Source organism: Lampris incognitus, chromosome 18 (genome assembly GCF_029633865.1).
Source record: "Lampris incognitus isolate fLamInc1 chromosome 18, fLamInc1.hap2, whole genome shotgun sequence".
Classification (NCBI taxonomy): domain Eukaryota; kingdom Metazoa; phylum Chordata; class Actinopteri; order Lampriformes; family Lampridae; genus Lampris; species Lampris incognitus.
This window is the reverse complement of record NC_079228.1, coordinates 38,650,959-38,668,817: the sequence shown is the minus strand read 5'-3', so window position 1 is coordinate 38,668,817 and position 17,859 is coordinate 38,650,959. Positions and strand designations below refer to the sequence as shown.

At 50.2% G+C, this 17,859-nt stretch overlaps 1 protein-coding gene across 1 annotated transcript in view; it reads left to right on the top strand.

The window, feature by feature from the left end:
• Nucleotides 1–15,009, top strand: part of LOC130128608 (gamma-enolase) — a 29,181-nt gene extending 14,172 nt beyond the window's left edge. Inside the window, exons 7-9 of the mRNA XM_056298265.1 lie at nucleotides 1,274–1,382; nucleotides 1,853–1,911; nucleotides 14,592–15,009. Coding sequence (XP_056154240.1) covers nucleotides 1,274–1,382; nucleotides 1,853–1,911; nucleotides 14,592–14,661 — 238 coding nt within the window. The 3' untranslated portion in view covers nucleotides 14,662–15,009. The remainder of the gene's footprint in view (nucleotides 1–1,273; nucleotides 1,383–1,852; nucleotides 1,912–14,591) is intronic.
• Nucleotides 15,010–17,859: the final 2,850 nt, after the last annotated feature.

The following is a 17,859-nucleotide window of genomic DNA, read 5'->3' as shown; positions in this document are numbered from 1 at the left end:
AGATGCTATAAAACCATGGAGAAGCTGTTCTTCACCCCCTCCTGCTAGCTACGTGGCTCGACTTTGTGCTATTTTGCTGAGACTTTATTATCGATCTTGCTACGACGTATTGCTATCTATCTATACATCTATCTGTCTATCTATCTATCTATCTATCTATCTATCTATCTATCTATCTATCTATCTATCTATCTATCTATCTATCTATCTATCTATCTATCTATCTATCTATACATCTATCCATCTATCCATCTATCTATCTAACAGTTATTGGTATCATCGAACTTATTATTCGCCAAGTTGTATTGGTGAATGATAAGTTGTATTGCACTGCCATGCCGTAGGCCTACCACCATGCCGTGGTCGCATGTGAAATGCGAGGTCCCTGGATGCCCAAGCCCCGGCGTTAGCCCCGGTGCCAGCCCCGGTGCCAGCCCCGGCGTTAGCCCCGGTGCCAGCCCCGGTGCCAGCCCCGGCGTTAGGTGGCGTGAAGCCATCGGGTTACGAGAAGCGGATCTCTCCAAAAACACAAAAGTGTGCAGTTTCCACTTCACGCGGGACTCGTTTGAGAACACGACCCCTACCGCTAGCTACCGCTAGCAATGCCTTGCAAATAAGCTAGCTAGCTGGCTAGCTAGTTAGCTCAGTGATTCAAATCCTCGCGCCACTGAATTTCTCATTTTGTTCTACGGCAAGGGACGAGCGGTACCGAGCCCCACCCACGCGACCACCCAGGAAGACAGTAGCCAATAGCTTTGAATTCATAAAACCACACCTATTTTTGGTTATGGGTCAAACTCCCGACGTTAAAAAATGTGTTCAGAAAGGGCAGGTCAGTCTCTCTTATATGACCATGCTGATGTTAGCATGAGGTGTTAGCATTGATGATGTTAGCATGAGGTGTTAGCATTGATGATGTTAGCATGAGGTGTTAGCATTGATGATGTTAGCATGAGGTGTTAGCATTGATGATGTTAGCATGAGGCGTTAGCATTGATGATGTTAGCATGAGGTGTTAGCATTGATGATGTTAGCATGTGGTGTTAGCATTGATGATGTTAGCATGAGGTGTTAGCATTGATGATGTTAGCATGAGGCGTTAGCATTGATGATGTTAGCATTCTGTTATATGGCTTCAGGAACTCATCGTAACACTACAGCTATTGTACGGGTCAAATGAGTTCACTGATATTTTTTCTCCGTCTGTCCTCATTCTCTCGTCTCTCTTTTTACCTCCATCTTTTTACCTCCGTCTCGGTCTCTCTCTCTGCAGGTGTAAGCTGGCCCAGGCTAACGGCTGGGGTGTGATGGTCAGCCATCGCTCAGGCGAGACAGAGGACACCTTTATCGCTGACCTGGTGGTGGGACTCTGCACTGGACAGGTACACACACTCACACACACACACACACACACACGCACACACACACACACACAGACACACACACACACACACACACACACACACACACACACACACACACACACACACACACACACACAGACATAGACATGCACCACTAGCAGAAATATTCACAGACAAAAAGATGTAGACATATACATGTATGCAGACACACAAACACACCCACATGCATGACAAAGCAATGTGTATTCTGTCACACACACCGAAACACATCAGCATGTTTAAACACACACCCACCAAACACACACACACCCACCAAAAACACCCACTGGCTGATATACCATGCAACTCTTTTCATGTGGAATCTATCACGTCTTCCTGTCTGTCTGTCTTTTAATCTCTCTCTCTCTTGCTCTCACACTGTCTGTGTGTGTCTCTCTCTCACCGTCTGTGTCTGTGTGTCTCACTGTCTCTCGCTCCGTCCTCCTCAGATTAAGACCGGTGCTCCCTGCAGATCTGAGAGGCTGGCCAAGTACAACCATCTCATGAGGTCAGTAGAATCCTCTCTCTCTCTCTCTCTCTCTCTCTCCTCTCTCCTCTCTCTCCTCTCTTTTCTCCTCTCTCTCTCTCCTCTCTCTCCCACTTCTCTCTCTCCTCTCTTTTCTCCTCTCTCTCTTCTCTCTCCCACTTCTCTCTCTCCTCTCTCCTCTCGCTCCTCTATTTCCTCTCTCTTCTCTTTTCTCTCTCTCCACGTTCTCCTCTCTTCTCTCTCTCTTCTCTCTCTCCTCTCTTTTCTCCTCTCTCTTCTGCTCCTCTCTCTCCTTTCTCTTCTCTCTCCTCTCGCTCCTCTATTTCCTCTCTCTTCTCTTTCCTCTCTCCACATTCTCCTCTCTTCTCTCTTTTCTCTCTCTCCTCTCTTTTCTCCTCTCTCTCTTCTCTCTCCCACTTCCCTCTCGCTCCTCTATTTCCTCTCTCTTCTCTTTTCTCTCTCCACGTTCTCCTCTCTTCTCTCTCTCTTCTCTGTCTCCTCTCTTTTCTCCTCTCTCTCTTGCTCCTCTCTCTCCTTTCTCTTCTCTCTCCTCTCGCTCCTCTATTTCCTCTCTCTTCTCTTTCCTCTCTCCACGTTCTCCTCTCTTCTCTCTCTCTCTCTCTCCTCTCTTTTCTCCTCTCTCTCTTGCTCCTCTCTCTCCTTTCTCTTCTCTCTCCTCTCGCTCCTCTATTTCCTCTCTCTTCTCTTTCCTCTCTCCACGTTCTCCTCTCTTCTCTCTTTTCTCTCTCTCCTCTCTTTTCTCCTCTCTCTCTTCTCTCTCCCACTTCCCTCTCGCTCCTCTATTTCCTCTCTCTTCTCTTTTCTCTCTCCACGTTCTCCTCTCTTCTCTCTCTCTTCTCTCTCTCCTCTCTTTTCTCCTCTCTCTCTTGCTCCTCTCTCTCCTTTCTCTTCTCTCTCCTCTTGCTCCTCTATTTCCTCTCTCTTCTCTTTCCTCTCTCCACATTCTCCTCTCTTCTCTCTTTTCTCTCTCTCCTCTCTTTTCTCCTCTCTCTCTTCTCTCTCCCACTTCCCTCTCGCTCCTCTATTTCCTCTCTCTTTTTTCTCTCTCCACGTTCTCCTCTCTTCTCTCTCTCTTCTCTCTCTCCTCTCTTTTCTCCTCTCTCTCTTGCTCCTCTCTCTCCTTTCTCTTCTCTCTCCTCTCGCTCCTCTATTTCCTCTCTCTTCTCTTTTCTCTCTCTCCACGTTCTCCTCTCTTCTCTCTCTCTTCTCTCTCTCCTCTCTTTTCTCCTCTCTCTCTTGCTCCTCTCTCTCCTCTCTCCTCTCGCTCCTCTATTTCCTCTCTCTTCTCTTTCCTCTCTCCACATTCTCCTCTCTTCTCTCTTTTCTCTCTCTCCTCTCTTTTCTCCTCTCTCTCTTGCTCCTCTCTCTCCTTTCTCTCCTCTCTCCTCTCGCTCCTCTATTTCCTCTCTCTTCTCTTTCCTCTCTCCACATTCTCCTCTCTTCTCTCTTTTCTCTCTCTCCTCTCTTTTCTCCTCTCTCTCTTCTCTCTCCCACTTCCCTCTCGCTCCTCTATTTCCTCTCTCTTCTCTTTCCTCTCTCCACGTTCTCCTCTCTTCTCTCTCTTCTCTCTCTTCTCTCTCTTCTCTCTCTCCTCTCTTTTCTCCTCTCTCTCTTGCTCCTCTCTCTCCTTTCTCTTCTCTCTCCTCTCGCTCCTCTATTTCCTCTCTCTTCTCTTTTCTCTCTCCACGTTCTCCTCTCTTCTCTCTCTCTTCTCTCTCTCCTCTCTTTTCTCCTCTCTCTCTTGCTCCTCTCTCTTTCTCTTCTCTCTCCTCTCGCTCCTCTATTTCCTCTCTCTTCTCTTTCCTCTCTCCACGTTCTCCTCTCTTCTCTCTTTTCTCTCTCTCCTCTCTTTTCTCCTCTCTCTCTTCTCTCTCCCACTTCCCTCTCGCTCCTCTATTTCCTCTCTCTTTTTTCTCTCTCCACGTTCTCCTCTCTTCTCTCTCTCTTCTCTCTCTCCTCTCTTTTCTCCTCTCTCTCTTGCTCCTCTCTCTCCTTTCTCTTCTCTCTCCTCTCGCTCCTCTATTTCCTCTCTCTTCTCTTTTCTCTCTCTCCACGTTCTCCTCTCTTCTCTCTCTCTTCTCTCTCTCCTCTCTTTTCTCCTCTCTCTCTTGCTCCTCTCTCTCCTCTCTCCTCTCGCTCCTCTATTTCCTCTCTCTTCTCTTTCCTCTCTCCACATTCTCCTCTCTTCTCTCTTTTCTCTCTCTCCTCTCTTTTCTCCTCTCTCTCTTGCTCCTCTCTCTCCTTTCTCTCCTCTCTCCTCTCGCTCCTCTATTTCCTCTCTCTTCTCTTTCCTCTCTCCACATTCTCCTCTCTTCTCTCTTTTCTCTCTCTCCTCTCTTTTCTCCTCTCTCTCTTCTCTCTCCCACTTCCCTCTCGCTCCTCTATTTCCTCTCTCTTCTCTTTCCTCTCTCCACGTTCTCCTCTCTTCTCTCTCTTCTCTCTCTTCTCTCTCTTCTCTCTCTTCTCTCTCTCCTCTCTTTTCTCCTCTCTCTCTTGCTCCTCTCTCTCCTTTCTCTTCTCTCTCCTCTCGCTCCTCTATTTCCTCTCTCTTCTCTTTTCTCTCTCCACGTTCTCTTCTCTTCTCTCTCTCTTCTCTCTCTCCTCTCTTTTCTCCTCTCTCTCTTGCTCCTCTCTCTCCTTTCTCTTCTCTCTCCTCTCGCTCCTCTATTTCCTCTCTCTTCTCTTTCCTCTCTCCACATTCTCCTCTCTTCTCTCTTTTCTCTCTCTCCTCTCTTTTCTCCTCTCTCTCTTCTCTCTCCCACTTCCCTCTCGCTCCTCTATTTCCTCTCTCTTCTCTTTTCTCTCTCCACGTTCTCCTCTCTTCTCTCTCTCTTCTCTCTCTCCTCTCTTTTCTCCTCTCTCTCTTGCTCCTCTCTCTCCTTTCTCTTCTCTCTCCTCTCGCTCCTCTATTTCCTCTCTCTTCTCTTTTCTCTCTCCTCTCTTTTCTCCTCTCTTCTCTCTCTCTTCTCTCTCTCCTCTCTTTTCTCCTCTCTCTCTTCTCTCTCCCACTTCCCTCTCGCTCCTCTATTTCCTCTCTCTTCTCTTTCCTCTCTCCACATTCTCCTCTCTTCTCTCTTTTCTCTCTCTCCTCTCTTTTCTGCTCTCTCTCGTCTCTCTCCCACTTCCCTCTCGCTCCTCTATTTCCTCTCTCTTCTCTTTTCTCTCTCCACGTTCTCCTCTCTTCTCTCTTTTCTCTCTCTCCTCTCTTTTCTCCTCTCTCTCTTCTCTCTCCCACTTCCCTCTCGCTCCTCTATTTCCTCTCTCTTCTCTTTCCTCTCTCCACGTTTTCCTCTCTTCTCTCTGTCACTTCTCTCTCGCTTCTCTCTCCTCTCTCTTCTCTTTTCTCTCTCTCCACGTTCTCCTCTCTTCTCTCTCTCTTCTCTCTCTCCTCTCTTTTCTCCTCTCTCTCTTGCTCCTCTCTCTCCTTTCTCTTCTCTCTCCTCTCTCTTCTCTTTCCTCTCTCCACATTCTCCTCTCTTCTCTCTTTTCTCTCTCTCCTCTCTTTTCTCCTCTCTCTCTTCTCTCTCCCACTTCCCTCTCGCTCCTCTATTTCCTCTCTCTTCTCTTTCCTCTCTCCACATTCTCCTCTCTTCTCTCTCTCTTCTCTCTCTCCTCTCTTTTCTCCTCTCTCTCTTGCTCCTCTCTCTCCTTTCTCTTCTCTCTCCTCTCGCTCCTCTATTTCCTCTCTCTTCTCTTTCCTCTCTCCACATTCTCCTCTCTTCTCTCTTTTCTCTCTCTCCTCTCTTTTCTCCTCTCTCTCTTGCTCCTCTCTCTCCTTTCTCTCCTCTCTCCTCTCGCTCCTCTATTTCCTCTCTCTTCTCTTTCCTCTCTCCACATTCTCCTCTCTTCTCTCTTTTCTCTCTCTCCTCTCTTTTCTCCTCTCTCTCTTCTCTCTCCCACTTCCCTCTCGCTCCTCTATTTCCTCTCTCTTCTCTTTCCTCTCTCCACGTTCTCCTCTCTTCTCTCTCTTCTCTCTCTTCTCTCTCTTCTCTCTCTCCTCTCTTTTCTCCTCTCTTGCTCCTCTCTCTCCTTTCTCTTCTCTCTCCTCTCGCTCCTCTATTTCCTCTCTCTTCTCTTTTCTCTCTCCACGTTCTCCTCTCTTCTCTCTCTCTTCTCTCTCTCCTCTCTCTCTTGCTCCTCTCTCTCCTTTCTCTTCTCTCTCCTCTCGCTCCTCTATTTCCTCTCTCTTCTCTTTCCTCTCTCCACATTCTCCTCTCTTCTCTCTTTTCTCTCTCTCCTCTCTTTTCTCCTCTCTCTCTTCTCTCTCCCACTTCCCTCTCGCTCCTCTATTTCCTCTCTCCTCTCTTTTCTCTCTCCACGTTCTCTTCTCTTCTCTCTCTCTTCTCTCTCTCCTCTCTTTTCTCCTCTCTCTCTTGCTCCTCTCTCTCCTTTCTCTTCTCTCTCCTCTCGCTCCTCTATTTCCTCTCTCTTCTCTTTCCTCTCTCCACATTCTCCTCTCTTCTCTCTTTTCTCTCTCTCCTCTCTTTTCTCCTCTCTCTCTTCTCTCTCCCACTTCCCTCTCGCTCCTCTATTTCCTCTCTCTTCTCTTTTCTCTCTCCACGTTCTCCTCTCTTCTCTCTCTCTTCTCTCTCTCCTCTCTTTTCTCCTCTCTCTCTTGCTCCTCTCTCTCCTTTCTCTTCTCTCTCCTCTCGCTCCTCTATTTCCTCTCTCTTCTCTTTTCTCTCTCTCCACGTTCTCCTCTCTTCTCTCTCTCTTCTCTCTCTCCTCTCTTTTCTCCTCTCTCTCTTCTCTCTCCCACTTCCCTCTCGCTCCTCTATTTCCTCTCTCTTCTCTTTCCTCTCTCCACATTCTCCTCTCTTCTCTCTTTTCTCTCTCTCCTCTCTTTTCTGCTCTCTCTCTTCTCTCTCCCACTTCCCTCTCGCTCCTCTATTTCCTCTCTCTTCTCTTTTCTCTCTCCACGTTCTCCTCTCTTCTCTCTTTTCTCTCTCTCCTCTCTTTTCTCCTCTCTCTCTTCTCTCTCCCACTTCCCTCTCGCTCCTCTATTTCCTCTCTCTTCTCTTTCCTCTCTCCACATTCTCCTCTCTTCTCTCTTTTCTCTCTCTCCTCTCTTTTCTGCTCTCTCTCTTCTCTCTCCCACTTCCCTCTCGCTCCTCTATTTCCTCTCTCTTCTCTTTCCTCTCTCCACGTTTTCCTCTCCTCTCTGTCACTTCTCTCTCGCTTCTCTCTCCTCTCTCTTCTCTTTTCTCTCTCTCCACATTCTCCTCTCTTCTCTCTTTTCTCTCTCTCCTCTCTTTTCTCCTCTCTCTCTTCTCTCTCCCACTTCCCTCTCGCTCCTCTATTTCCTCTCTCTTCTCTTTTCTCTCTCCACGTTTTCCTCTCTTCTCTCTGTCACTTCTCTCTCGCTTCTCTCTCCTCTCTCTTCTCTTTTCTCTCTCTCCACGTTCTCCTCTCTTCTCTCTCTCTTCTCTCTCTCCTCTCTTTTCTCCTCTCTCTCTTGCTCCTCTCTCTCCTTTCTCTTCTCTCTCCTCTCTCTTCTCTTTCCTCTCTCCACATTCTCCTCTCTTCTCTCTTTTCTCTCTCTCCTCTCTTTTCTCCTCTCTCTCTTCTCTCTCCCACTTCCCTCTCGCTCCTCTATTTCTCTCTCTTCTCTTTTCTCTCTCCACGTTTTCCTCTCTTCTCTCTGTCACTTCTCTCTCGCTTCTCTCTCCTCTCTCTTCTCTTTTCTCTCTCTCCACGTTCTCCTCTCTTCTCTCTCTCTTCTCTCTCTCCTCTCTTTTCTCCTCTCTCTCTTGCTCCTCTCTCTCCTTTCTCTTCTCTCTCCTCTCGCTCCTCTATTTCCTCTCTCTTCTCTTTCCTCTCTCCACATTCTCCTCTCTTCTCTCTTTTCTCTCTCTCCTCTCTTTTCTCCTCTCTCTCTTCTCTCTCCCACTTCCCTCTCGCTCCTCTATTTCCTCTCTCCTCTCTTTTCTCTCTCCACGTTCTCTTCTCTTCTCTCTCTCTTCTCTCTCTCCTCTCTTTTCTCCTCTCTCTCTTGCTCCTCTCTCTCCTTTCTCTTCTCTCTCCTCTCGCTCCTCTATTTCCTCTCTCTTCTCTTTCCTCTCTCCACATTCTCCTCTCTTCTCTCTTTTCTCTCTCTCCTCTCTTTTCTCCTCTCTCTCTTCTCTCTCCCACTTCCCTCTCGCTCCTCTATTTCCTCTCTCTTCTCTTTTCTCTCTCCACGTTCTCCTCTCTTCTCTCTCTCTTCTCTCTCTCCTCTCTTTTCTCCTCTCTCTCTTGCTCCTCTCTCTCCTTTCTCTTCTCTCTCCTCTCGCTCCTCTATTTCCTCTCTCTTCTCTTTTCTCTCTCTCCACGTTCTCCTCTCTTCTCTCTCTCTTCTCTCTCTCCTCTCTTTTCTCCTCTCTCTCTTCTCTCTCCCACTTCCCTCTCGCTCCTCTATTTCCTCTCTCTTCTCTTTCCTCTCTCCACATTCTCCTCTCTTCTCTCTTTTCTCTCTCTCCTCTCTTTTCTCCTCTCTCTCTTCTCTCTCCCACTTCCCTCTCGCTCCTCTATTTCCTCTCTCTTCTCTTTTCTCTCTCCACGTTCTCCTCTCTTCTCTCTTTTCTCTCTCTCCTCTCTTTTCTCCTCTCTCTCTTCTCTCTCCCACTTCCCTCTCGCTCCTCTATTTCCTCTCTCTTCTCTTTCCTCTCTCCACGTTTTCCTCTCCTCTCTGTCACTTCTCTCTCGCTTCTCTCTCCTCTCTCTTCTCTTTTCTCTCTCTCCACATTCTCCTCTCTTCTCTCTTTTCTCTCTCTCCTCTCTTTTCTCCTCTCTCTCTTCTCTCTCCCACTTCCCTCTCGCTCCTCTATTTCCTCTCTCTTCTCTTTTCTCTCTCCACGTTTTCCTCTCTTCTCTCTGTCACTTCTCTCTCGCTTCTCTCTCCTCTCTCTTCTCTTTTCTCTCTCTCCACGTTCTCCTCTCTTCTCTCTCTCTTCTCTCTCTCCTCTCTTTTCTCCTCTCTCTCTTGCTCCTCTCTCTCCTTTCTCTTCTCTCTCCTCTCTCTTCTCTTTCCTCTCTCCACATTCTCCTCTCTTCTCTCTTTTCTCTCTCTCCTCTCTTTTCTCCTCTCTCTCTTCTCTCTCCCACTTCCCTCTCGCTCCTCTATTTCCTCTCTCTTCTCTTTTCTCTCTCCACGTTCTCCTCTCTTCTCTCTCTCTTCTCTCTCTCCTCTCTTTTCTCCTCTCTCTCTTGCTCCTCTCTCTCCTTTCTCTCCTCTCTCCTCTCGCTCCTCTATTTCCTCTCTCTTCTCTTTCCTCTCTCCACATTCTCCTCTCTTCTCTCTTTTCTCTCTCTCCTCTCTTTTCTCCTCTCTCTCTCCCACTTCCCTCTCGCTCCTCTATTTCCTCTCTCCTCTCTTTTCTCTCTCCACGTTCTCTTCTCTTCTCTCTCTCTTCTCTCTCTCCTCTCTTTTCTCCTCTCTCTCTTGCTCCTCTCTCTCCTTTCTCTTCTCTCTCCTCTCGCTCCTCTATTTTCTCTCTCTCTTTCTCTTCTCTTCTCTCTCTCAACCTCACCCTCACCCTAACCGATAGCTAACCCACAACCTAATCCCACAACCGTCCTAGTCACAGAGGCCGGCGGCACACCAAGGGGGCGGCCGGTAGTGCCGCTCCTGCAGCAACATGAATTGTGATGCCGCAGGAGCAACAGCAACACGGTGAGATGAGACGCCGCCGTGGCACATTCAGGAGGCAGCACCTCGATGACATTCAGGACCGCAGGGGGGAAACCACGGCAACCGTAACCCGTCCTCGAAAAACAAACCGCAACTCCTCTTTCAAGTAAAAGTCGTATCTGGAGGAATGTGTCGAGCATGACCCGGGAGGCGATGTCTTGTTTTAATGAGACGGGCCTCGTGAATGAACTGTCACCCGTTAACTGATGGACCGCCATGCAAACAGCCACCCGTGTTGATCAGGAGCAGTTCAGGAAGCAGTGTTTGGGTTGCTGTGTGAATGCAGTTTATGGGTTTATATGCAGAGGGCTGATGGCACTGTTAGAGAAGGTGTATGAAGAGGAGGGTGAGCTGAAGAGGAGGGTGAGCTGGCTGTATGAAGAGGAGGGTGAGCTGGCTGTATGAAGAGGAGGGTGAGCTGGCTGTATGAAGAGGAGGGTGAGCTGGCTGTATGAAGAGGAGGGTGAGCTGAAGAGGAGGGAGAGCTGAACAGGAGGGTGAGCTGAAGAGGAGGGTGAGCTGAACAGGAGGGTGAGCTGAACAGGAGGGTGAGCTGAAGAGGAGGGAGAGCTGAACAGGAGGGTGAGCTGAAGAGGAGGGTGAGCTGAAGAGGAGGGTGAGCTGAACAGGAGGGTGAGCTGAACAGGGGGGTGAGCTGAAGAGGAGGGTGAGCTGAACAGGAGGGTGAGCTGAAGAGGAGGGTGAGCTGAACAGGAGGGTGAGCTGAAGAGGAGGGTGAGCTGAACAGGAGGGTGAGCTGAAGAGGAGGGTGAGCTGGCTGTATGAAGAGGAGGGTGAGCTGAACAGGAGGGTGAGCTGAACAGGAGGGAGAGCTGGCTGTATGAAGAGGAGGGTGAGCTGAACAGGAGGGAGAGCTGGCTGTATGAAGAGGAGGGTGAGCTGAACAGGAGGGAGAGCTGGCTGTATGAAGAGGAGGGTGCTGGCTGTATGAAGAGGAGGGTGAGCTGAAGAGGAGGGTGAGCTGGCTGTATGAAGAGGAGGGTGAGCTGAAGAGGAGGGTGAGCTGGCTGTATGAAGAGGAGGGTGAGCTGAAGAGGAGGGTGAGCTGGCTGTATGAAGAGGAGGGTGAGCTGAAGAGGAGGGTGAGCTGGCTGTATGAAGAGGAGGGTGAGCTGGCTGTATGAAGAGGAGGGTGAGCTGGCTGTATGAAGGGGAGGGTGAGCTGAAGAGGAGGGTGAGCTGGCTGTATGAAGAGGAGGGTGAGCTGGCTGTATGAAGAGGAGGGTGAGCTGGCTGTATGAAGAGGAGGGTGAGCTGGCTGTATGAAGAGGAGGGTGAGCTGAAGAGGAGGGTGAGCTGGCTGTATGAAGAGGAGGGTGAGCTGGCTGTATGAAGAGGAGGGTGAGCTGAAGAGGAGGGTGAGCTGGCTGTATGAAGAGGAGGGTGAGCTGGCTGGATGAAGAGGAGGGTGAGCTGGCTGGATGAAGAGGAGGGTGAGCTGAGGTTAGCTGAGGTTCACCCTCCTTCATGTTCCTAACCGTGACACGTCTCCCCGTGATGTCACCGCTGGTCACCCCATATGTACCAGCCAGTCAGCAGGCTGAGTGTGTGTGTGTGTGTGTGTGTGTGTGTGTGTGTGTGTGTGTGTGTGTGTGTGTGTGTGTGTGTGTGTGTCTGTGTCTGTGTGTGTGTGTGACCTGAGAGCGGCTCAGCAACCCTAATCCCACTGGATGCCTCAGGCCCGATAGGGGTGGGGGGTTGGATGTCGGGGCTAGAGGCTTCTTTCATTCAGCAAGACAAAACACACTTAAGTCCACACACACACACACACACACACACACACACACACACACACACACTCACTCACACACACACCACCACCACCACAGGTGGGTTCAGTAAGTCATTTTAGTCATTTCTTTGTATAGCACCTTTCACAGATAGACAATCACAAAGTGCTGCCCAGCATAAAATATAACAAATAAAATAGAAACATCAAAGTAACAGACGAAGTTGACACAGATGAGTTATTGTAAAGGTCGGTACGTCAAAGGTCGGCTACACTTCAGAACCACGGAGAGCGGACGCACCACGGTTGGGGAGCCTCAACAGACGGTCTCTAAACCACATCAGTCGACAAGGCGATGAAACAAGTCCACAAGGCAACTCGGCTGTAATATAGCTAATAGCCTCGTCATGTGACAGTAACAGGGGAGCCCACATCAGACCCAAAACCTGGTAGATAGCATGGTTTGGCTGGCAGCACACAATGCAGCCGTCCTTTCCCCCCTCGCTCTCCTTCCTCTTTCTACATCCACTTTTATGTGTGTGACTCATGCTAGCTTGATTTTATGTTTCTAACGTTACTTAGGTAGGCTAGCTAGGTAAAGGATATTGCGCGTGCTAAACAAGCTATCATCACATGCTCAAAACAGACACGTAACATTGGACCAGGACAATGCATGCAGAAATATTGACGGCCCCCCCTCCCCTAGCAACGGGCCCTGGTGCCACTGCACCGGCTGCACCACCCATATTCACGCCAGTAACCCTCTAGCACTGTTGTGAGTTTGTGGCGTAAGAGTAGCGGGGTAAACACAGCTGCAGACGATAACTTTGATAATGGCTGGGGTTTGATTCGGGTGTAGCAACGAGACGGCGCCGCTCACGACCGTGCCGCCCCCCCGGCTTGTTCGGTGTAACCCCTAAATTAAACAGACCATGGTGAATTTCATTATCCGCTAGTGTGTTTATACATCTCTCATACCCAAGATTAGCCCCGCACTTATAGGTGGGGTTTTGTTCACCTTCGCTTGGTAGCAAACTCCCAAAGGTGGCCAAGGACGAGTCGCTGCTGTGTAAAGACAGAGGATGGCAGCGAACCGTGACCCTTAACCCTTGGCCTTCTGAACCCTTCTTCCCTCGCCGCGGGAAAAAAAGAAGCAAACTACCCGCCTAGCTGACTGCATCCTGTCCCGTAGTACCGCAAACGTTGCCAGCGACAATTCCAGCTCTGCAACACAAAACCAACGACATTTCATGTACGTCACGGCAGCGCAACCATTAGCAACACACACTTCAGAACCATGGATACGGAACAGCGATCATGGCATTTTGGGAACCCAGCCGCCACAAAGAAGCAATTAGTAATATTACTAGACTGGCACAGTGGCCTATTAAATATATGTTACGGTCTAGTACTACTACTACTACTACTAGTACTGTTGGCTGCTCCCGTTAGGGGGCGCCACAGCGGATCATCCGTTTCCATCTCTTCCTGTCCCCTGCATCTTCCTCTGCCTCACCAGCCACCTGCATGTCCTCCCTCACCACCTCCATAAACCTCCTCTTTGGCCTTCCTCTTCTCCTCTTCCCTGGCAGCTCCATATTCAGCCTCCTTCTCCCAATATACCCAGCATCTCTCCTCCACACATGTCCAAACCGTCTCCATCTTGCCTCTCTCGCTTTGTCTCCACACCGTCCAGCCTGAGCCGTCTCTGTACAATCATAAGTGAACCACCAATCAGGGAGCTGAAAGCAGAGCGTTTTCTTCCTAGCAACTGCCGAGGCAGCAAACTTCTGATAGGGAGACAAAGGAGCGTCTTTGGTTTAACCCTTCACATTCCAACACAGAGGGAATAGGCAGGTTTGAAGGTTTCATTTCCTCAGTAACGTTTTGTTTGGCTGCTGATTGTCAAATTATACGTTGGAATAAAATAAATAAATAAGTAAAATAGATGTAAAATAAAATAAGTGATGACTTCTTAAATATTATTTTTTTTAGAATATCTTGGGCCCTGCCTGAGGGCCGTCCCTGACGGTGCTCCTCTCTGGTATGTGGACCTGAGAAGTGCTGTCACTGAAAAATTAAACACCATGAAACAACGTTGAAAAAGTTTGCTAGACTCTTTAAAGTGCGGTTGAGTCAAAAATAGACCGACCACAAAACTGACTCGGAGCTTTTGATTACAGTCACCTCCACTGGTTGTCAAAGAATCTGTCTAATTTTGTCCTCAATGATTCCTCTCAACCTCCCCTCTCTCCCTCTCCCCCCCCTCTCTCTCCATCTCTCTCCCTCTCTCCCCCCCTCTCTCTGTCTCTCTCCCTCTCCCTGTCTCTCTCTCCCTCTCTCTCTCTCCGTCTCTCTCCCCCCTCTCTCTCTGTCTCTCTCCCTCCCCCCCTCTCTCCCTGTCTCTCTATCTGTCTCTCTCTCTCTCCGTCTCTCTCTCTCTCTCTCTCCCCCTCTCTCTGTCTCTCTCTCTCTCTCCGTCTGTCTGTCTGTCTGTCTGTCTCCCCCCCCCCTCTCTCTCTGTCTCTCTCTCTCTCCCTGTCTCTCTGTCTCTCTCTCCCCCTCTATCTGTCTCTCTCTGTCTGTCTCTCTCTCTCCCCTCTCTCTCCCCCCCTCTCTCTCCCTGTCTCTCTCTCCCCCTCTGTCTGTCTCTCTCTCTCCCCCTCTCTCTCCCCCCCTCTCTCTCTCTGTCTCTCTCTCTCTGTCTCTCTCTGTCTGTCTCTCTCTCTCTCCCCCTCTCTCTCTCTCCCCCCTCTCTCTCTCTCTCTCTGTCTCTCTCTCTCTCTCTCTGTCTCTCTCTCTCTCTCTCTCTCTCTCTCTCCGTCTCCCTGTCTCTCTGTCTCTCTCTCTCTCCGTCTCTCTGTCTCTCTCTCTCCCTGTCTCTGTCTCTCTCTCTCCCCCCCCTCTCTCTCTCTCCCTGTCTCTGTCTCTGTCTCTCTCTCCCCCTCTCTCTGTCTCTGTCTCTCTCCCCCTCTCTCTGTCTCTCTCCCTGTCTCTGTCTCTCTCTCCCCCTCTCTCTGTCTCTCTCTCTCTCCCTGTCTCTCTGTCTCTCTCTCTGTCTGTCTGTCTCTCTCTCCCCCTCTCTCTGTCCCCCCCCTCTCTCTCCGTCTCTCTCTCTCTGTCTGTCTGTCTCTCTCTCTCTCCCCCCCTCTCTCTCTCTGTCTCTCTCTGTCTCTCTCTCTGTCTCTCTCTCTCTCCCTGTCTCTCTGTCTCTCTCTGTCTCTCTGTCCCCCCCCCCCTCTCTCTGTCTCTCTCCTCTAGGATCGAGGAGGAGTTGGGTGACCAAGCTCGTTTTGCAGGCCATAACTTCAGGAACCCCAGTGCTCTGTGAGACGGACATCCCACCGGACGGACGGACGGACAAAGCCACCGACTTTACTGACAGGCTGACTGACCACAACAGACCACCTGACAGACCACCGGTGGTGAAGACACCGACTCAGACACGATGTTGCATAGAGACAAACTGGCACACACAGATCGATGAAAGACACGAATACAAAAAGTATACAAAAGAACACAAACAAGCAGCAAACAAAAACAATATGCACTGGACTCTTAGGTAGGGTGATGATGCTTTACACAGACACACACACACACGCACACGCAGACCCACAAGGGAAGAAACCACTGAACTACTACTACACAAACCTAAAGTGGACGTGCACTGTCAATGTAGTCCCTCAGCGAGGCGGCGTGAGCGGGCAGACGACCTGCAGTCACACCTACACGGAGACACAACCAGAGAGCGAAGGCTGAGACACACAACTAGAATAGGCAGGTGGGGAAAAACACAACACGCGCGCACAACTGCAAACACAAAACGGGGATGATTTAATAAAAGTTTAGGAGGAAAAAGAAACGGCTCGATAAACTGAAATGGGAGTGTTGATGCTGACAAGAAGCGCACTCTGTTTTTCTCTCTTACACCCACACACACACACACACACTCACACACACAGACACACACACTCACTCACACACTCATTCACTCACTCACACTCACTCACTCACACACACTCACACACACACACACACACACACACGTGTTGCACAGTCTTGCACTCAGCACCGTGGACAGACACAGAAATTAAAAAACTGCACTCTCCCTCCTTTTCCTTTCTCTACCCCCCCTCCATTACCCCCCCCATCTCCTCCTCTTCCTCCTCCTCCTCTTCCTCCTTCCTCTTTTCTTCTTGATGTGGCTTCTTTGTTTATAACTCTTTCGCCTTCCCCTTATGTGGTTCTGCCTGGTTTCTCCCGGTCCCCCATGCTTGAGCTTCCCTCCCGAACCCCGTCGCTGTGTTCCGTTGGTTCCCTCTAGATGTCCATAGAGTAGCTGTGTTTCAAAAAGAGGACCGAAGAAAAAAATACCCAGAATGCTTGTCGTTGAAGATCATGTGAACATATGTGAAATAAAGACAATGGTCATTTACAGTTTCACTCACTGTGGAGGTGTTTCAGTGTGTGTGTGTGTGTGTGTGTGTGCAGTCATTTGGAAACCATTCAGACTGGTTCCTACACTGATAATGATTCACTCCTCTGAACAACCCCCCAATTAAGTCAGCCCTATAATGAAGACGATGAAGCTCGCCTGCTGCTGAGAATCGCTGCGCCTCATGTCAGCTGAGTGTCTGTTCTGCAACCATGCAGCCCTGCAGCTCTGCAACCATGCAGCTCTTCAACCCTGCAGCTCTGCAACCATGCAGCTCGGGAGCTCTGCAACCCTGCAGCTCTGCAGCCATGCAGCCATGCAGCTCGGGAGCTCTGCAACCATGCAGCTCTGCAGCCATGCAGCTCTGCGACCCTGCACCTCCCCCCACCTGTATGCATCACCGTTTTACACGTTGCATGCGTTCTCATTTAGCAGGCACTCCCGCCCCCCCCTTTTCTCCCCAATTGTATCCGGCCAATTACCCCACTCTTCCGAGCCGTCCCGGTCGCTGCTCCACCCCCTCTGCTGATCAGGGGAGGGCTGCAGACTACCACATGCCTCCTCTGATACACGTGGTCACCAGCCACTTCTTTTCACCTGACAGTGAGGAGTTTCACCAGGGGTACGTAGCACGTGGGAGGATCACGCTGTCTGTCCCCCCCCCGAACAGGCGACCCCACCCGACCAACCAGAGGAGGCGCTAGTGCAGCGACCAGGACACATACCCACATCCGGGTGCCCACCCGCAGACACGGCCAGTTGTCTCTGTAGGGACGCCCGACCAAGCCGGACCAACAAGGGGATTCGAACCAGCGATCCCCGTGTTGGCAAGCAACGGAGCAGACCGCCACGCCACCCGGACGCCCCAGCTGACTACAGAGTGTGGCTGGGGAGTGGACGTGCGACCCGTGTCTTCACGGGGGCTTTGCTGTCCGATGGAAAAAGACGGAACAGCTGCTGGTTGTGGTCCCAGTACACGCTGCAGGACGAGTACAGGATGTGATGATGATGATGATGATGACGATGGCGCCGTAGTACTTCATCATCACACCGGATGTCATGTCGCTGGATGACGCATGAACAGATAACGCTCGCTGAACAGTGACGTCATTTAGCCCTCCCACCGCCACAATCTGGCCACGTTCAAAACCCGGAGATGAACCCCGTTTGGAGCCACTCCTCTCCAAGCTGCACACTGGCGCCAGCCCGAATGGACTCCGTCCGTCCTCAGAACCCCCGCCCCGGCCCGCCGCCACCGCAGAAGAAGAGCACCGTGTGTGTAAAGGACTACCATTCAGCATTTAACGTTCATATTATGCTTCAGGACCTTTGAATACCCAATGTTAGAAAGTTGTCCATCAATCAATCAATCAATCAATCAATCAATCAATCAATCAATCAATCAACCAATCTCACTCGTTTTACCAACTTCTAGACATGCAGTTTCATGCTCTTCCGGTAGAGTGTAAGGCCGTGCAGCCTGGCTCATGTGGTGAACTTGTCTCTCATTCAAGACTTAACAGCCCAGAGGTCTTGCTCCCTTTCCTTTGCAGCCTGTGTGGGTCTGTTTTGTCAGAGAGCATGCATGCTTAATAAAACCCCAAGTTAAAACTAAAAACTACCACCCTGTGCTGTGGATGACGCGTCATCTTCCCTGCCAAAAATAAACTTCCGCGATCCTCGTTAGCGAATAGGAAGTTGTTCCCGGTCGTTTCCTTAAAGGCTCTCTCCAACAAACCGGCGTTCGCCATCCAACGCCTGCAGTTCCCCGTCATCACCACACGATGGCGGTGGCTGACCCGCTACTAGCGCGCCTGGCAGCTGTTCGGGGTGGCTGCCGCTGACGTCACCGTTACGTCAGCTCTCAGGATCGATTTCTATGACAGGTCTTGAAAGAATTTCAGTGACGCAGGGCGGCATCCACGCGCTGCGCTCCCCTAGTTGCCATGGAGCTCAAACACAAACTCACCTTTTGATTCACAACCTCACTAAGTCGCCCGGGCAACCGTTGTCCAGTTGACTGACAGGCGGATCCGACTCGTGGTGGGAGGGGAGAGAGGAGGGGTGGGAATCACGTGCTCTAATATTCCTTCA